The sequence below is a fragment of the Nomascus leucogenys genome, chromosome 20, assembly GCF_006542625.1.
Source record: "Nomascus leucogenys isolate Asia chromosome 20, Asia_NLE_v1, whole genome shotgun sequence".
NCBI classification, from domain to species: Eukaryota; Metazoa; Chordata; class Mammalia; order Primates; family Hylobatidae; genus Nomascus; species Nomascus leucogenys.
Genome location: NC_044400.1, coordinates 947,463 through 965,981, shown reverse-complemented (window position 1 = coordinate 965,981; position 18,519 = coordinate 947,463). Strand labels below are relative to the sequence as shown.

The 18,519-nt window shown below is 60.6% G+C and overlaps 1 protein-coding gene across 2 annotated transcripts in view; it reads left to right on the top strand.

Annotated features, from left to right (window-relative positions):
• ADAP1 (ArfGAP with dual PH domains 1) overlaps positions 1 to 18,519 on the top strand; it is a 54,789-nt gene that overhangs the window by 15,971 nt on the left and 20,299 nt on the right. For both annotated transcript variants that reach the window (XM_030801050.1, XM_030801049.1), the window contains exons 2-4: positions 2,002 to 2,132; positions 10,521 to 10,612; positions 16,655 to 16,737. In XM_030801050.1, the coding sequence (XP_030656910.1) occupies positions 2,002 to 2,132; positions 10,521 to 10,612; positions 16,655 to 16,737 (306 nt within the window). The remainder of the gene's footprint in view (positions 1 to 2,001; positions 2,133 to 10,520; positions 10,613 to 16,654; positions 16,738 to 18,519) is intronic.

Sequence of the window (18,519 nt, the reverse complement as noted above, 5' to 3'; positions counted from 1 at the left end):
GTGGCTCCTTCATTCACGACTCCCATGGAGACCTGCTCTGGACTGAGCTCTGTGCCAGATCCGGGGGTGCTGGGTCTGGGGTCTTCAAGAAACCCATGTTAATGGGGAGACAGACTTCATTAATCAGGGAGCCTAACAGCTGTGACAGACAACCCCCAAATCCCAGAGGCCGGCGTGACCCCCAATCCCAGAGGCCGGCGGCCCCCAATCCCAGAGGCCGGCTGCCCCCAATCCCAGAGGCCGGCATGGCCCCAATCCCAGAGGCCCGGCATGGCCCCCAAATCTGAGGCCTGGTGTGACCCCCAAATCCCAGAGGCTGGGCGTGACCCCCAAATCCCAGAGGCCAGGTGTGACCCCCAAATCCCAGAGGCCGGGCGTGACCCCCAAATCCCAGAGGCCCGGCATGGCCCCCAAACCCCAGAGGCCGGGCGTGACCCCCAAATCCCAGAGGCCGGGCATGACCCCCAAATCCGAGGCCCGGCGTGCTGGTTCTCATGCACACCATCCCTGGCTGGGGCTCGCTTGGGTGCCTCTCCTGGCAGTGACTCGGTGCCCAGGCCCAGCCCCACTGGGCCTCCGCTGCCCAGCACGGGAGTCCCCCACCAGCCAGGGGTGGGCCCCGATCAGCGTGGGAAGGGCAGGGTCCTCTCCACTCATGATTCCCCTAACAGGCTTCGGTCCACAGCCACACCTGCTTGTCGGGAAGTGCCTCGATTTCCACCGGCCTCACCCAGGAGAGCCTCCACTTAAAAATAAAAGCATTTCAGAGATGATTCATCTCCCCCAGAGAGACTGTTCTCTCTAGGGCGCCTTTCAGCCATTCCACCCCCTTGACTTACTGTGAAGGGTCTTCGGAGCCAGAAGAAAACAGGAGAGTCACACAGCAGCCCTCTTAGCCGTCGCCCCAGGGCGGGGCTGGACGCTCCCCACGACTCACTTTGCCGTTTCGGAATGAGACGTTTCACGCGTGCAGCAGCAGAAAGACTGCGCTGTGGCACCCACACCCTGCGCAGTGGCTCACGCCTGTCATCCCAGCACTTTGGGAGGCCGAGCGGGTGGATTACTTGAGGTCAAGAGTTCGAGGCCAGCCTAGCCAACATGATGAAACCCCATCTCCACTAAAAATACAAAAGTTAGCCGGGCGTGGTGGCGTGTGCCTTGCTACTCGGGAGGCTGAGGCAGGAGAATCGCTTGAACCCGGGAGGCAGAGGTTGCAGCGAGCCGAGATCGTGCCATCATACTCCAGCCTGGGCAACAGACTGTGTCTCAAAAAGAAAAAAAAAAAAAAAAAAGATTCTGCTCCCTCAGCCTCCCAAAGCTCTGGGATTACCGGCGTGAGCCACCGTGCCCAGCTTTGTTGGACCTTTTAAGGCAAACCAGACATCGAGACGTGGAAGCTCTAGACAGGCCGCATGCAGGGTGAAGCCACAGCGCCATTGTCACACCTGCAAAGTTAGTGCCGGCCGGGCGCTGCCACCTCACGCACGGTGCATCGTCATCCGTGGCTACGGTCGGTCCTTCGGGGGCGTGCACCACGCTGGGTGGGAGGCACCCCCTGCACTCAGATCCTATCTGGATTTTCCAGTCTTGGCCCCGTCACCCAGGAGGATTCGGGCCCACAGACGTCTCCCAGGGCAGCGGACACCAGGAAAGCACGTGGACCCAGTCCTCACGCGTGCCGGGGGCCCTCCAGCCCGGGGCATGGGCTCCTGCTGGGCCGGCCTCTGCGGGACGTTCCCGGCACCTGGCGCAGAGCCGGTGCAGATCGGCTTCCTCAGATGCCGTGGGGTGTCTGGGGAGAGCTCGGTCTGCACCGGGCAGAGGGCGGGGGGAGCCGGGGTTAGGTGCCTGCGGGGCGCGCGGAGCCAGGTGCATCCGGGGGTCTCCTCTGAGCCCCCCCACGGCGTGGCCGGGGGCTCCTGACCCTGACCCGAGGCTCCGTCCACCCTCCCTCCGGGTCCCTGGGCTGAGCCTCCGTGAACGTCCGGCTTTCCCTTGCAGATGCCGACTGGGCGTCCTACACTCTGGGGGTCTTCATCTGCCTGAGCTGCTCCGGAATCCACCGGAACATCCCCCAGGTCAGCAAGGTGAAGTCCGTCCGCCTGGACGCCTGGGACGAGGCCCAAGTGGAGGTACGGCGGGCGGGGGGCGGGGGGACCCGCGCAGTCCCCGGGTGGCCCCAGCCCCGGGCCCTGGAGCCAGAGACGCGGGGCGGTCTGGCTGTGGCCCCTGGAGCCCGGGGCTCCTCTGAGGGGCCTGGCTGGGCTGGACCTGAGGCTGCGGAGGCCAGGGCGGCGGCAGGACCCCGTCCCCTCTCCAGCGGCTCCTCCTGTGTGGCTGCTCCACCCACCCCGTGCCGGGTCCAACCTCTCTGAGCAGCTCCAGCTGTGTGTGGTGGGCCAGGGAGTGAAGGCGGGTCACCGGTTCCCGTGCCCTGGGAGCTCCGGAGCGCGCCCCTCAAATCCCCACACCTGGGGCACTGGGCTCAGGGTAAAAGAGACCCTGTCTCTAAGGAAATAGAATGCAGCCTCCCAGGCCGCGCGGCACGACCCAGAGTCAGGGTCGCATTTACCGGGCAGTCCACGTGCACCCCGGCCCGCTGCCGTGTACGGCTCCATTACCTGTCCCCTGGGCGGCCTCTGAGGTGACACAGCCACTGCCCACCTCTCAGCCATGCATCTGATGAAGCTTTCACGGAGCACTTGGCATGGCCAGGCAGGGACACCAGCCACGTGGGGTGGTGTCCTAGAGACGCGCCTATGGGGAGGGAGATGGGTGTGAGCCGACCAGGAAGCCCTGCGTGCAGGGAGGGGCCAAGCATGCTGGAGGTGGCAGGAAGGCCCCATAGGGAGACCCCGAGCGAGGTGGAGAAGGAACAAGGCCCCGGCTGGGGGCTGCAGGTGGGATGGAGTGTGGGGCCTGAAGACCTGGTGGGAGGGTCACCCCAGCCCCACTCGTGGGACTTGGGGTCTCGAAGCCACTGATCTGCCTGACTGCTGGTGAGCGGGACCCAGGGGCCGCATGGAGGTGAGAGCGGTGGTCTGAGGGCTGCTGTGGGGATGGGGAGGGTCGTAGAGGCTTGTGGCCTCCTGTGCATGTCTCCCCACTCTCCAGCACCACTGACCCCAGCCCCCGGCTCTCCCGCACCACTGACCCCAGTCCCTGGCTCTGCGCTACCACTGACCTCAGCCCCCGGCTCTCCAGCACCGCTGACCTCAGCCCCTGGTTGGGAGTAACTCGTTTGCTTCTAACAGGCAGCCTTGGTGCATGGGTCACACCTGGGGGCTTGTTGAAAATCACAGCTGGGATCCCAGTGCCTTGGCCAGGCGTGGGGGCGGCGCCTGTAATCCCAGCCACTCAGGAGGCCGAGGCAGAAGGATCGCTTGAGTGCAGGAATTCTTTTTTTTTTTTGAGATGGAGTCTGGCTTTGTCGCCCAGGCTGGAGTGCAGTGGTGTGATCTTGGCTCACTGCAAGCTCCGCCTCCTGGGCTCAAGAGATTCTCCTGCCTCAGCCTCCCGAGTGGCTGGGATTGCAGGTGCACACCACCACGCCTGGCTAATTTTTGTATTTTTAGTAGAGACGGGTTTCACCATGTTGGCCAGGCTGGTCTTGAACTCCTGACCGCAGGTGATCCACCCACCTCAGCCTCCCAAAGTGCTGGGATGACAGGCTTGAGCCACCATGCCTGGCTGAGCCAAGGAATTCAACGCTGCAGTGAGTTGTGATTGCACCTCTGCACTCCAGCCTGGGAGACAGAAAAAGACCCAAGGACAGCAGAGTCCCTGACCCACCCAGGGCGACCCCAAATCAGCTTCTGCACTTAACACCGTGATCCCCCACACCCTGAGTCGAGGGCGTCCCTGCGAATCCCTCAGGACCCCGGCCCATCTTGGGCTCACCGCCTTCGGCCCACCTTCACTGACCCGGGGTGGGGGGACACTGGGATGTGATATCCGTCCCTTTGCCAGGCTGTGGGCTTGTCTGAGCCTCCGTTTCCTTCCCTAAAAAATGGGCAGGGTGGCCCCTGGACTGTCCCCCTCCCTGGACAACAGGGGACCAATGGCCAATGTCAGAAAGATGATGGGATGGGTATGCCGTCTCCAAGTCGCTCTGCCATCACTCCTGGAGGAAACAGCTGTGAGTCCCTGGAGGGCCTCCAGGGGAGAAGACGTGGCCATTGTCCCCATAATTCCAGGGCAAACGGGGCAAGGGCCCGGGGTGGGGCGTTCACTGTTGTTGGAAAAACCCTAAATGTAATCAGCGGGAGAGGACGGGGGCCACCTTGGTGCCATCCTGATCTGCCCCGGGTGATGGCCGGAGAGGAAGGCTGGAGAGGAAGGCTGGGGAGGGCCCACCTCGGGTATTACCAAGAAACCCGATTCCTGCTGCAGTGGTCCGGTGCGACGGGGCCTTTGGGAGAGCACTGAGCTGGGGGCCACGAGGACATTCCATCCCCATTCTGTTGTCTGCACGTTCATTTGTGCGATGAAAACCAAAGATGAATCTCAGGCAGGCCTGGGGGCTTGGCTCCTGAGAGTGCCTGCACCCCGGCCCCCAGGCAGAGCTGGGTTTCAGCCTGGCTTCTTGCTGGGGACTCTGTGGGACGGGGGCTGCACTGGACCCCCGTGGCTCCCTGCACTCAGGCCCCTTGGCCATTCCTGGGCTGGTGGTCAGCGGGGACATCTGGGGGCTAAGTCTGCTTCCACCCCTAAGGGAGAAACGGGCCCGAGGTGGCCGTCACTGAGAACCAGACGGAGGTTGAAGGGCCAGGAACCAAAGATTCTCCTTTTCTTTCCTTTTCTTCACATTTTATGTTTTTTCTTCTCCCAACTTTCTATTCCTTGATAATACCTTTTAAAACAACTGCTTCATTGAGACGCAGTTCACAGCCATACATTTCACCGTGTAAAGTGCACAGTTGAAGGTTTTTTAGTAAATTCACAGAGTTGTACAACCTTCGCTGCAGCCAACATTAGGACATTTTCATCACCCCAGAAAGAAAGTCCGTGCCTTTTGGCTCTTACCCCCGCCCAGCCCGAAGCAGCTGCAAATCCACTTTCTCCCTGTGTAGATTTGTGGGTTCTAGACTTTTAAAAACGGGATCGGGCAGTGTGAGCTCCGGCATCCGACTCCTTTCCCGCAGTGCCGGGTCCCTGAGGATCATCACGCTGCAGCCTGTGTGACAGCTTCGTTCCTTTCAAGGCCGGAGAAGGTGCCCCGTGTGGATGGAACATGTTTGCTTTATTCATTCACCCTCTGATGGACACGTGGGTCGTCTCTACCTTATTTAACGTATTTCGACAATTTAGTGACACATTCAGCAGCTTCCAAGGGCAGTCACGAAGGGAGCTGTCTCCTTCCCTGTCTCCCGCCTCTGAGTACGGCCCCCACCCTGGCCAGGCAGCCAGGGGTCTGTGTGGGCCTTGCTCCCTCCCTCCCTCCTTCCTTCCCTCCTGTCTTCCTTTCTTCCCTCCCTCCCTACCCTCCTTCCTTCCTTCCTTTCTTTTTTTTTTTTTTGAAACAGAGTTTCGCTCTGTCGCCCAGGCCAGAGTGCAGTGGCGCGATCTCAGCTCACTGTGGGCTCCGCCTCCCAGGTTAACGCCATTCTCCTGCCTCAGCCTCCTAAGTAGCTGGGACTACAGGCGCCTGCCACCACGCCCGGCTAATTTTTTTTCAGTAGGGACGGGGTTTCACCATGTTAGCCAGGATGGTCTCGATCTCCTGACCTCATGATCCACCCGCCTTGGCCTCTGTCGCCAGGCTGGAGTGCAGTGGCACGATCTCGGCTCACTGCAACCTCCGCCTCCCGGGTTCAATCGATTCTCCTGCCTCAGCCTCCCGAGTAGCTGGGACTACAGGCGCCTGCCACCACGCCCGGCTAATTTTTTTTCAGTAGGGACGGGGTTTCACCATGTTAGCCAGGATGGTCTCGATCTCCTGACCTCATGATCCACCCGCCTTGGCCTCTGTCGCCCAGGCTGGAGTGCAGTGGCACCATCTCGGCTCACTGCAACCTCTGCCTCCCGGGTTCAAGGGATTCTCCTGCCTCAGCCTCCTGAGTAGCTGGGATTACAGACGCCCGCTACCACACCCGGCTAATTTTTTTGTATTTTTAGTAGAGACAGGGTTTCACCATGTTGGTCAGGCTGCTCTCAAACTCCTGACCTTGTGATCCGCCCGCCTCGGCCTCCCAAAGTGCTGGGATTACAGGTGTGAGCCACCACACCCAGCCCTGTGTTTTCTTGCCTGTGAACTGTCTTCATACCTTTGCCTGCCTTTCTGCTGCAATGTTAGCTGTTTTCATCTTCTAGGGGTTCCTGGTGTGTTAGAGAAATTAATCCTTTGAGATACCAAAAACATTTTTTTCTGGGTTGTCTTTCGAATTTGCTCATGGTGGTTTTTGTCGTGGAAATTTTTACTTCAACATAGTCAAACTGGTCAACCTTTTATTTTGTGGTTTTAGGGTCTGTAGCATACATAAATAGGCCTTCTCTGCCTGAGGGTTTTTTTTTTTTTTTTTTGAGACAGAGTCTTGCTCTGTCACTCAGGCTGGAGGGCAGTGGCACAATCACAGCTCACTGCAGCCTCAAGCTCCTGGGCTCAAATCATCCTCTCACCTCAGCCTCCTGAGTAGATGGAACTACAGATGTGCACCACTACACCTGGCTAATTTTTGCATTTTTTGTAAAGACGGGGGGTCTCACTATGTTGCCCAGGCTGGTCTTGAACTCCTGGCCTCAAGTGATCCTCCCGCCTCAGTCTCCCAAGTGCTGGGATTACAGGCTTGAGCCACTGCCCCCAACCCTGAGGGTTATTTTTTAATAACAGCTTTATTGAGGTATAATCCACATACAATTCACTCCTGTAAAGTGTACAGTTCAGTAGTTTTAGTGAAGCCACAGGGCTGCACGACCATCACCACTGTCTAATTTCAGGACATTTTAATATCCCAACACAGCCCGTACTCACCACCCCTCCCATCACCACCGCCCCAGCCGTTACTGAATGTAGACAGAGCTGCTTCATGTCTCTGTGGATTTGCTTGTTCTGAACATTTCAAACAGATGGAATCACGCAATATGTGGTCTTTTTTTTTTTTTTAAGACAGGGTGTCACTATGTAGCTCAAGCTGGTCCCGAACTCCCAGGCTCAAGCGATCCTCCCACCTCAGCCTCCCAAAGTGCTGGGATCACAGGCGTGAGCTGCCACGTGTGGCCGATGCGTGGTTTTGTGTCTGGTTTTCTTTATGGGCACCGTGTGTCCAGGGATCACTCAGGTTGTCGCGTGTGTCAGAATTGCGTTGCTTTTTTTTTTTTTTTTTTTTTTTTTTTTTTGAGATTGAGTCTCGCTCTGTTGCCAGGCTGGAGTGTAGTGGCGCGATCTCTGCCCACTGCAACCTCTGCCTCCCGGGTTCAAGCGATTCTCCTGCCTCAGCCTCCCGAGTAGCTGGGATTACAGGCGTGTGCCACCATGCCTGGCTAATTTTTGTATTTTCAGTAGAGACGGGGTCTCACTGTGTTGCCCAGGCTGGTCTTGAACTCCTGACCTCGTGATCTACCCACCTTGGCCTCCCGAAGTGCTGGGATGACAGGCGTGAGCCCCCGCGCCCAGCCGACATTCCTCTTTATGGCCGAGGAAGCCTCCATGCTGTGGCTTGATCACATTTAGTTTATCTGTGTTCCGTTCACGGAGCTGGGGCTTGTTCCCGTTCTCAGCTGTCACGAAGAATGCGCTGTGAACACTCGTGTGCAGGTCTCTGTGTCTTCGCGTCTCTTACAGTGCAGAGGAATCGCTGGACTCTATGGTAACTCTGTGTTTACCGTTTTGAGGAACTGCTGGACTGTTAGTCACCACAGCCGGAGGTTCCCACCAGCAGCGCGTGGGGGCTCTGATCTCTCCACATTCTCTCCAGCTCGCTCCCCTGTGCCACTTTGACCTTGCCATCCTTGTGGGGAGAGGTGGTAGCTCATTGAGGTTTTGATCTGCATTCCCCTGACAGCTAACAGTGTTGAGTGCCTTTGTGTGGCCGAGTGGCCGTTTGTGCATCTTCTTTGGAGAAATGTCCGATCAAATCCTTCCCATTTTTTTTTTTTTTTTTTTGAGACGGAGTCTCGCTCTCTCACCCAGGCTGGAGTGCAGTGGCGGGATCTCAGCTCACTGTAAACTCCACCTCCCGGGTTCACGCCATTCTCCTGCCTCAGCCTCCTGAGTAGCTGGGACTATAGGCGCCCGCTACCACGCCCGGTTAATTTTTTGTATTTTTAGTAGAGACGGGGTTTCACCATGTTAGCCAGGATGGTCTCGATCTCCTGACCTCGTGATCCGCTCGCATGGCCTCCCAAAGTGCTGGGATTACAGGCGTGAGCCACTGCGCCCAGCCTCAAATTCCTCCCCATTTTTAGTCCGAGGTGGGACGATGGCTTGAGCCCAGGAGTTTGAGACCAGCCTGGGCAACAGAGTGGAACCCCATCTCCATTAAAACAAATTAAAAGTATACATATGTTTGTAAAACTAATTTTAAAAACCCTTACCCATTTTTATTTATTTTTTATTTTTTACCTTCCTTTTTTTTGCAGAGATAGGGTCTTGCTCTTTTTCCCAAGCTGGAGTGCAGTGGTGTAACTACAGCTCATAACCTTGACCTCTTGGGCTCAAGGGATCCTCCCGCCTCGGCCTCCCAAAGTGCTGGGATTGCAGGTGTGAGCCGCTGTGTCCCATGGAGACATGGTCTCGTTCTGCCACCCAGGCTGGAGTGTGGTGGTGTGATCATAGCCCACTGCAACCTCAGACTCCCAGGTTCAGGCCATCTTCCCACCTCGGCCTCCCTAGTAGCTGGGACTACAGGTGTGCGCCATCACACCTGGCTAATTTTTTTTTTTTTTTTTGAGAGACAGACAGGGTCTCACTATGTTGCTCTGGCTGGTCTTGAACTCCTGGGCTCAAGTGGTCCTCCCGCCTCGGCCTCCCAAAGTGCTGGGATTGCAGGTGTGAGCCGCTGTGTCCCATGGAGACATGGTCTCGTTCTGCCACCCAGGCTGGAGTGCGGTGGTGTGATCATAGCCCACTGCAACCTCAGACTCCCAGGTTCAGGCCATCTTCCCACCTCGGCCTCCCTAGTAGCTGGGACTACAGGTGTGCGCCATCACACCTGGCTAATTTTTTTTTTTTTTTTTGAGAGACAGACAGGGTCTCACTATGTTGCTCTGGCTGGTCTTGAACTCCTGGGCTCAAGTGGTCCTCCCACCTCGGCCTCCCAAAGCACTGGGACTACAGATATGAGCCCCTGTCCTCGGCCGGCCATTGTTAAGTTTTTCAACTTAGAACCATTTCTAGGTAAAAAAATATAATAATAAATTCTGTTGCTGTTTTTTGGCAATTATTATAAAAAACACGTAGATTCCCGCAAGGAGACATTTTTCCACCTCCCTGTGTCTCGGGTCGAGGGTCTGCGTCCTCGGGAGCACACGCCAGTTTTCCCTTGGAGACCGGGGACATTTCTCATCCAGCGACTCAGGTGATTTGCCCTGTTGCTGTTGGTGACAGGATCTCTCCTTGTATTTGAGTTTTCTATGGAAAAGCCATTGGTTTTCGAATTTTAAGTCGGTGCCAGCCTCTTTGCTTGTGATTTCTCCAGCTGCTCTTCTGGGCCCTCCCTGTTTGCTGATGTGATCCTCGGAGCAGGGTGACGTTAGGGGACTTCTGTCTGGCTGGGCCTGGCTGCGGCCTCAGGCGAGTGGCGTTCAGGAGCTTGAAGGTGCAAACAGCAGCTGCCTCGGGGGCTTAGAGCATAGCAAGCAGAACCTCTCCATGCCCTCGGGGCTGGCGTGGGGTGTGGTGGCCCCTCCTGCTGCTCGAGGCTGGCCACACCTGGCTGGCGGCAGGGCCTTCGCACCTGCCAGGAGCACAGCCTGTGTGACACCAGCCTCCGGGAGCTCCTCCCCTCCTTCACGGCGCCGTTTCCTTCTCCCTCAGCCTGTTGCGTAAACATGTTCTGGGTCCCTGCAGTGTGTCCCCGCAGAGTCCCCTCAAAGACTCTGTCCTGGCCACATCTGGGTCTCTCGCTCACCAGCCCATCTCCAGGCCCCCGTGTCTGGCGCCTGTTGGCTCTTTGCTAAATGTGAGCTGGGTCAACGAGGAAGCCCTCGCTCTCTGGCGCAGAGATGGGGGTCACAGGATGCAGCCAGCTCTCTCCACGGGGCACCCGGCGTGGCTGGACTTGGGGGTTGAAACAGTGGGGCAAACCTCAGACCCATCCTCAAGAGGGGCCTGGCCCCTGGGCCCCCTTTGCCGGGACCCCGTCGTTAGGGACGCTGGCTCCTTCCCTGTCCCAGGGGAGGGTCGATCACTCAGAAATGGTGTCCCTGGGGCAGGAGGAGGTGGGGTTCCCGTCCTGGTGCTGGTGGAGCCCTCAGAGCCTTGGGTCTGCGGGTCCCTGTGGTGACAGCCCCAAGGGCAGCCGGCACCTCCTAGGCTGCCCCTGGGACCCCAGGCCTTTGACCCGGCTGCTCCTCTCTTGCAGTTCATGGCCTCCCACGGGAACGACGCCGCGAGAGCCAGGTTTGAGTCCAAAGTACCCTCCTTCTACTACCGGCCCACGCCCTCCGACTGCCAGTGAGTACAAAGGGGCCTTGTGAAGGCCGTGGTCAACAGTGCTGGGCGGCTCCGAGACGGCCCCGGGAGGACCCGGCAGGGTGGGGAGTTGGGTGCTGCCCACAGGGTCAGGGAGAAGCCAGCTGCAGCTGCGTCCCCCAGACCCCAAGGTGCCGCCTGTGTCTGCTGGCTGCCACTGGGCTTTGGTTCTGGGGTGGGGGGCGGGGGGTGCTGGGAAGGTCATTCTGCATCAGTAGCTGCGAACCCGGGTTCGCTGGGGCCTCGGGGGTCTCGGGTGGATCTGAGGGGCCCTCCCGGGTGCTCCCGGCGGTGTGGGAGGGGGATGGGAGGGGTGGCTGTTGTTCGGGGCCTGCCCTGGCTCCTCGGAGCGGGAGCGGACGTGGGTACTGGTGGCTGGTTGGGGAAGCCTGAGACCCAGTCCTCTGGGCATCCTGGGGTCAGGAGGTTTCGGAGAAAGAGGGAAAGAGGCCTGCTCGGCATCACATCAGCCGCCTTCACCAACACCCACCCCTCCAAGCCTCAGTCTCCCCATCTGCCCGGACAGTGGGAATGAGAGGTGACAACCACACAGGGCCCGGCCTGACTGTTCACACCGACCCCCTCGTACCTGTCACAGGGGAAGGACGTGTGGCCCACTGAGTGCCCTCCCGGCCCCCCATGCTTCCTGCCCCGGTTCAATCCCAGCCCCACCGGACACCGCCCAGCCTCTTGTTTGCTCAGCACCTCCCTCCGTTGACTCACTCCGTGAACCCACTCAGCAGAGGGCCCACCCCACAGAGACAGCCCGAGCACGAGCTGGGTGCAGGGTTTGGGTGTGAGCCAACAGTGCTGCAGGAAAGTGGCGGGCGCCTGGCCTCCCAGCCCCTGAGGGGCCCAGGTGCTGTTGCTGGCTCTGCCCTGACTCGGGGGCTGAGACAGCCTGGGCTTTGCCTGCCCAGGAGCTGCTGGTGGGGACTGCAGTGACCAGGGGGTCTTCCCCAGCATCTGGGGCCCTGTTTGGGGTCTGTGCCCCCTGCAGTGAGCTGCACAAGGGGGCAGTGGGGTCAGGGGTCCTCACTGGATCCGAAGGCCCCTGGAAGGTGGGTGAGGGTTGGGGGGTAGGGTGGAGGGGAGCCAGAGGGAAGAGGGAGAGGGGAGGAAGGACGGACTTCCTGGCTGCAACCCTACAGACCACCCTGGGCCTTTTTTTTTTTTTTTTCTTTTAAATATAGAGACGGGGTCTCCCTACATTGCCCAGGCTGGCTGCAAATTCCTGGGCTCAAGCGATCCTCTTGCCTCAGCCTCCTAAAGTGCTGGGATTGCAGCACGAACCAGCCCTCCCGCGGTCTTTGGGGTGCAGGGGCTGGAGGTGTGTTCAGGCCACGAGCGACTCAGTTTCTTTGGCTGCATGTTGATTTGTTATTGGGGTCACGAGGCCCCAGTCCAGGTGCTTGGCAGGCATTTTCTTGATGAGCCTCCCGTGAGCCTGGAGACAGGTCCAGCTGCAATCCCATCGCCGCTGAGAAGACTGAGCCTGGCAGCTCAGCCCCATGCACGCACCTCTCCCTTCCAACCCGGGCAGGCCTGGGGTCCTGGCCCCCCATACTCTCATTCTGAGACCACAAGTGCCAGCTGCTGTCTCCCCCTAAGCCCTCACAGGGGAACCCTGCCCTAGCCCTGCCCCAGCCCTGCCCCGGGCTCTCAGTATGAATCACGGAGCCCCAGCACAGCTATTTTTGAGACATTATCACCCCGCCCCTGGCTGCTCTGTGGCCTGGGTCACTGCCTCTGAGTTCCTCCCACTCCCTGGCTGTTCTGAGTCGGGACCAGGGGCAGACATGGGTACGGGGGCTGGGGGCGCTCGTGGGCTCTGGGGCTGCTGCTGTTGGGTCTTGCGTGAGGCGACCCCCAGGGCTGACGCCCACTGTCTGGGGCGGGGTGTGAATCCCTGTATGAGCCATGGATGCTGGGGCATGGCAGCGGTGCAGTGTGAACCTGGAGGGCGGGGGGTGCAGCGTGGATCTGGAGGGTGGGGGGGGTGCAGCGTGGACCTGCTCTGTAACCTGGAGGGGGGGCGGGTTACAGCGTGGACCTGCCGTGTAACCTGGAGAGCAGGGGGTGCAGCGTGAACCTGCTGTGTAACCTGGAGGGCGGGAGGTGCCTACATCCTGCCATTTTGTGGTCCAGCTCTGTGGCTTGGGGGGCCCAAACGCCCAGCCTGGCGAGGTGGGCAGGGGCCTTGTCCACCTTCCTCCCACTTCTGCCCCCACTGAGATTCTCCTAGCCCCAGCAGCCCTGGTGCCCACGGCCTCCATGCAGCCCGGACAAGCCCCGGTCTGAGTTGAAGGTCTTCAGGGGAAAGCTCTGCTGCACAGATGTCTGGGTGGCGTCTTCGCAGGAGCTAAGAGTGGCGGGCAGGGCCCAGAGCAGGGTCCTGGAAGGGCCCCCACGCCATCCTTGAGGCCTCCCGGCACACACTGGGGGTCCCTGCAGGCAGGACGAGCACCGTGCCCACCTCCAGCTAAGCAGAGGCCCAGGGCCTCAGTTTGCTCAGCTGTAAGAGGGGAGGCTGAGCCCACAGGGGAGGGCAGAGGGTCCCACGTGCAATTATCTTTAGCACCGGCCTGTGACTCAGAGGCTGGGACCTGTCTCTTCCTGTGTCACCCTCAGAGCTCTCCAGTTTCTATCTTGACATCGGGGAAAGAAAGTCGTGCGGCCGCTCTGCTTGGTTTTACTTCTGGGTGGAAACCGGCCCCTCCCTGCTTCCTGTGTGGGGAGGGGTGATCAGGGCGAGCGAGGGAAGCTGCGGGAGGAGCCCTTGGCTGTTGGGAGCACCGGCCGGAGGGCTCCTCTCTGCCCATCCCAGCGAAGCTCTGGAGCCCTCAGCCCCAGCAAGCCCCCCACAGAGCAGGTATCCGGGCTGGACAGGGCTCTGCATCTGTGTCTGCGGCTCCTGGAATGCAGCACCACATGCCCGGCGGCCCAGAGCCACAGAAATCTACTTTCTCCTGGCTCTGGAGGCTGGAGGCTCGAGGCTGCTTCTCCCGAGGCCCCTCTGGAGTGCTTCCTCACGTGGTGGGCCCCGTGTGCCTGTCTGTGTCCTAATTCCCCTTCGTAAGGACATTGGATTGGGGGCCACCCTGCTCCTGTGTGGCCTCATCTTAACTAATCTGCAACCACGATATTTCCAAATACAGGCACACTCAGGCCCGGGGGTCAGGGTTCCCAGTAGGATGGGGTCGCAGTTCAGGTGGTAGCAGCCTCGGAAACACCCAGGATAGACAATGGGGGTGGGGGTGGCGGGGGGGCTGAGAGGCCGGGGGGGCGGGGGTGTGGGTGGGGACGTGAACACCACCTAGGCTATTTTCCGGTAATAAAAAGGGAAAAAACCCACCTGGGTGAGCCACTGGTGTGGAAGCCAAGCTGGGGCCCTGGGGGGCCACTTTCCCAAGAGGCAGAGCCTCCAGGAAGGGTGTTGATGGTGTCCTGAACTCCATGTGGTGGAAACCGGCAGAACTCGGGCAGAAGGCACACTCAGGAGTGGACCCTCAGGGATGGACATGCCAGCTGCGTGAACAGCACCCGCTATGGGGGCCACAGTGGCCACTGGGACCTGCCCTGGGGAAAGCGGGGAGGGGTCTCCCATGACACCCCGGGCTGGGAGAGCCCTGTGGGGAGGTGGGCTCTGGGGCTGAGAGCTTCTTCCCCTGTGAGTCCACACCTAGGGGGGGTAGTCGCCCTAAGCACCTGCCCGACCCGCTGTCCCCAGCTCACATTTTGCTCTGCGTTGAGGGGACCCACCTGACCCTGAGGCCCCGGCCTTGAAGGAGTGGCCGTGGGGGTCCTTGAAGCCTGGCTCCCCTGAGCCCTGGAGCTTGGGACACATCCTGGGGCGTGGGCTGAGGGGCATGGGTTGAGGTGTGGCTGGAGCATTTGTGGTGGCTTTCTGTCCCGGCTGCCGGGTGCCTGAAGCCCACCTCCTTGCGACCACGTGGGGGTGTCAGTGCGGCCCCTCCAGGGCTGTGGGGGGGAGGGCTCCGAGCAGTACTGGTTTTCAGGCGATGAGGGGCTTCGGGAGGGCTCCGCTGGGCAGGATGGGGTCCAGCCCCTGACTTCCTGGTGCTCACTCTCAGTCTTCCTCCTGCTGCTGCTGCTTCTGGCAGCTTCTGTGCCAGGCCTTGGGACGCCCTTGTATACGGGTGTGAGCCTTGGGGGCCCAGTCTGCACCAGGGCAGGGCTGCCGACCCCGTGGGTGCCCCGCCCTGAGGGCCGTTGGCAGGCATGATTGTCAAAGCCGTCCCTGGCACCTGCCTCTCGTCCACAGGTCCCCGGTTTCCACGCGTGCGGCCTTGGGTCGTCCTGTGACTCTGAGAGGCCGCTGTGTGACCCTCGGGTCACAGGACACTGGGTGCTGGGGGGTAACTCCTCCGCGGCCACACAGCCGGAGCGGTTCAGGCCGCTGCATGCTGTCCCCCCAAAAGACGTGTTTAAGTCTTAATCTGCCGCCCCTGTGAAGGTGAACTCATCTGGGAACGGGCCGACGCGAGGCTCACACCTGTAATCCCAGCCCTGTAGGAGGCCCAGGTGCGAGGATTGGCCCCAGGAGTTCCAGACCAGCCTGGGCAACATAGTGAGCTCCCATCTCTACAAAACATTAAAAAATGACCCAGGCCATGGTGGTGCACACCTCTAGCCCCAGCTACTTGGGAGGCCGAGGCAGGAGGATCCTGAGTGCAGGTGTTGGAGGCTGCGCTGAGCTGTGATCACACCACTGCACCCCAGCCTGGGAGACACAGTGAGACCCTGTCTCTAAAAGAAAGAAAGAAAAGTAGGATCTTTGCAGATGCCTTCAGGTTAAAATAAGGTCGTGAGGTTGTCCTGGAGTAGGGTGGGCCCAAACCCCACAGGGGAGGCCAGGTGAGGACGGCAGCCGAGGTGGGGGCGCTGGCGGCTTCCAGGGGTGGGAGGGACCCTGGAGCAGCTTCTCCCCAGAACACCTGGAGGGACCAGCTCGGCCGGCGCCTTGATCTCAGACGTTTGGCCTCCGTGACCGAGGCGATACATTTGTGTTGCTTTCGGGGACCGAGTTTTGGGGTGATCTGTTGTAGCAGGTGGGAGACACTCACACACCTGGGGCTAGGGGCCAGAGACCCAGCTGGGACCCATCACCCATCAGCTCCTGTGGGCGAGGATTCCCGCCCAGTCTCCGAGGCTGTTCACGTGGGCCCAGCGGGAAGCCACGGGGGTTCCTATTTGTTCTTTGCCGCTTAATTCCCTGGGAGTGGAAAAGGCTGCGGGCCGCTGCCTGTGCCCTGGGCCGTGCCGGGCCTGTGTGTGGGTCGTGGTTTCTGCAACGGTATCGGCCTCACTCGAGTGAGTCACGGTGGATGGGGAGGCCATGGTGGGTGGCTCTGGGCAGGGATGTCTGGGCTCAGCGGGTGCCGTGGAGGGGCCCTCGTCCCAGGCCTTGCTCTCGGGGGCTTCTCCCCATCCCGGGTCTTCCTGGATTCTTGGGCATTTGCCGGTAGTTTCTCCTGATGCCCCGGACGCCTCCTGACCTCGATGGGTGCCCTGACAGCCCCGCCCTGTATCTCAGAACCACGTGCAAGGTGGCACGGCGGGTGCAAGGTGGCACAGCGGCCACTTCCCAGATCTGGCCCAACGAGGTGGGGAGGGTCGGGGAGGGCCCGGGGCATCTGACTCGGGGTGGGGGGCCTGGCTCGACCCCTGTACCCCAGCCCTGTGGGGCGTCAGCTAAGGCCAAGGTGGGAAGGAGAGGGGAGGCGCCAGCCCGTCCACCGGGAACACGTGTGCAGAACGTGAGGCCTGACGCTCCAGGGGCCGAACGCACAAGAAATCAATCAATCAATGTCAGAGTGAGAAGCGTCCAGTGCAGGAGGCTGACCCTGCAGTTCTTTCAGGATCTTGTGCCCAGAGGGGCGGCTCGAGTCTGCCGGGGGCCCCTAGAGCCTCTTGAGATGTCCAGGGTCCGGGCCAGAGAGCGGCGTGTGCCGGGTCAGAGGCCGCCTCGGCCCAGTGGCTCAGTCTGTCCTCTCCCCGCAGGCTCCTTCGAGAGCAGTGGATCCGGGCCAAGTACGAGCGACAGGAGTTCATCTACCCCGAGAAGCAGGAGCCCTACTCGGCAGGTGAGGCCGTCCGGGTGGGGCGGGGCCTCCCAGCTCCCTCTCCCCGTCTCCCTCTCCCCGTCTCCCTCTCCCCGTCTCCCTCTCCCCGTCTCCCTCCCCCGTCTCCCTCCCCCGTCTCCCTCCCCCGTCTCCCTCCCCGTCTCCCTCCCCCCGTCTCCCTCCCCCCGTCTCCCTCCCCCGTCTCCCTCCCCTCCCCATCTCTCCTCCCCAGCTTTCCCACCCACCCCCACCTGACTGTCTCTGTCTTTCTCCCCTCCACCCTCTCTCTCTCCTGTCTCTTTATCTCTCTGTGTCTGTTTCTCTCCCTCTCTCTTCATGTCTCTCAGCCTCCCTCTGTTTCTTTCCCTCTGTTTTTGTGTCCTTCTATCTCTATGTCTCCATCTCTTTGTCTCCCTCTCTCTGTCTCTCCCTCCTTCCCTCCCTCCCTCTCGCATGGGCAGAGTCATTATTAACCTGGGTAACACGCTCATGGGTTTGAACCCGCGTCCCCGGACCCCCCCGGACCTGTTTTGCCCTCTGAGCGGGGTGACTGGGGGCTTGGGGTCCCCACAGCTGTCTACAGCCCAGCCCTGAAGGAGTGGGGGGCATGGAGGACCCGGTGGGGCCGTGGCTGGCCCCTCTGCTGGTGGTGGACACGCACTTCCATTCCGGGGTGGCCTGCAGTGACCCTTCTCTCGAGCAGTGTGGGCAGGACCCGAGGGCCTGGGTGAGGGGTGCGAGGGCGTCCTCTGTGTGGTGACACCGTGCTGCAGGTGGGGAGGGTGCAGCCCGGGCCTGTGGCCTCCACCTCCCCTGGGCCTGCCTGGGTGCCATGGGGGCCCTCAGGGCGGCAGAGACATCTAGGCAGCGTCTTTGGAGCTTCATGGGCTGGCGGGGCTGTGGAGGTGGGAGCTGGGAGGCAGTGCCGTGGGGTCCTGGGAGGCCAGCCCACCCCAGCCTCGGTCTCCCCCACCCCAGCCGCGGTCTCCCCCACCCCAGCCTCGGTCTCCCCCACCCCAGCCTCGGTCTCCCCAGTGCTGCCCGAGCCTTAGGCTGCGCCTCCCAGCAGCTCTCAACTCCTGCTTCTCCTTGCATCTCATTTAAACCCTGGGGCTTTGAGTCGGAGCCCCCAGCTGGGTGGGCCGGCTTCCTCCTGCTGGCTGCTCTGTGTGCGGTGGGCTCGGGGACTGGGGGCCTTGAGTGGTTTTTTCCCCAGGGCAGCTGGGCGTCTGCACGCTGGAGCTTCCTGGGTGCCCCTTCCTCCACCATGTGGACAGACAGGGAAACCGAGGCAAGCCTAGCTCTAGGGCCTGGTTCTGAACGTCAGCACGGGCGGGGCGGGGTCCAGAGGCTGGACAGGGATGTTTGGTGGTGCTGGGCATGGCCATGTGAGCTCCTTGCAGGGAGGAAGCAGCCCCCAGGGCCCGGACCTTCAACCCCAGCACTGCCCCCACTGCCCTTGTGTAAAAGAGAGGCTGCCCTGGAATGGCGGAACATGAGGTCAGGCGCCGTGTCTCATGCCTATAATCCCAGCACTTTGAGAGGCCAAGGCAGGAGGATCGCTGGTGGTCAGACAAGCCTGGGCAACATTGTAAGATGCCCTCCCTTTAAAGAAAGAAAATAGCTGGATATGGTGGCATTACCTGTAGTCCCAGCTACTCGGGAGGCTGAGGCAGGAGCAGCCCTTATGTGCAGGAGTTTGAGGCTACGGTGAGCTGTGTTTGCACGACTGCATTCCAGCCTGGGTGACACAGCAAGACTCTGTCTTAAAAAAAAGAAAAAAGGGGCCGGGCACAGTGGCTC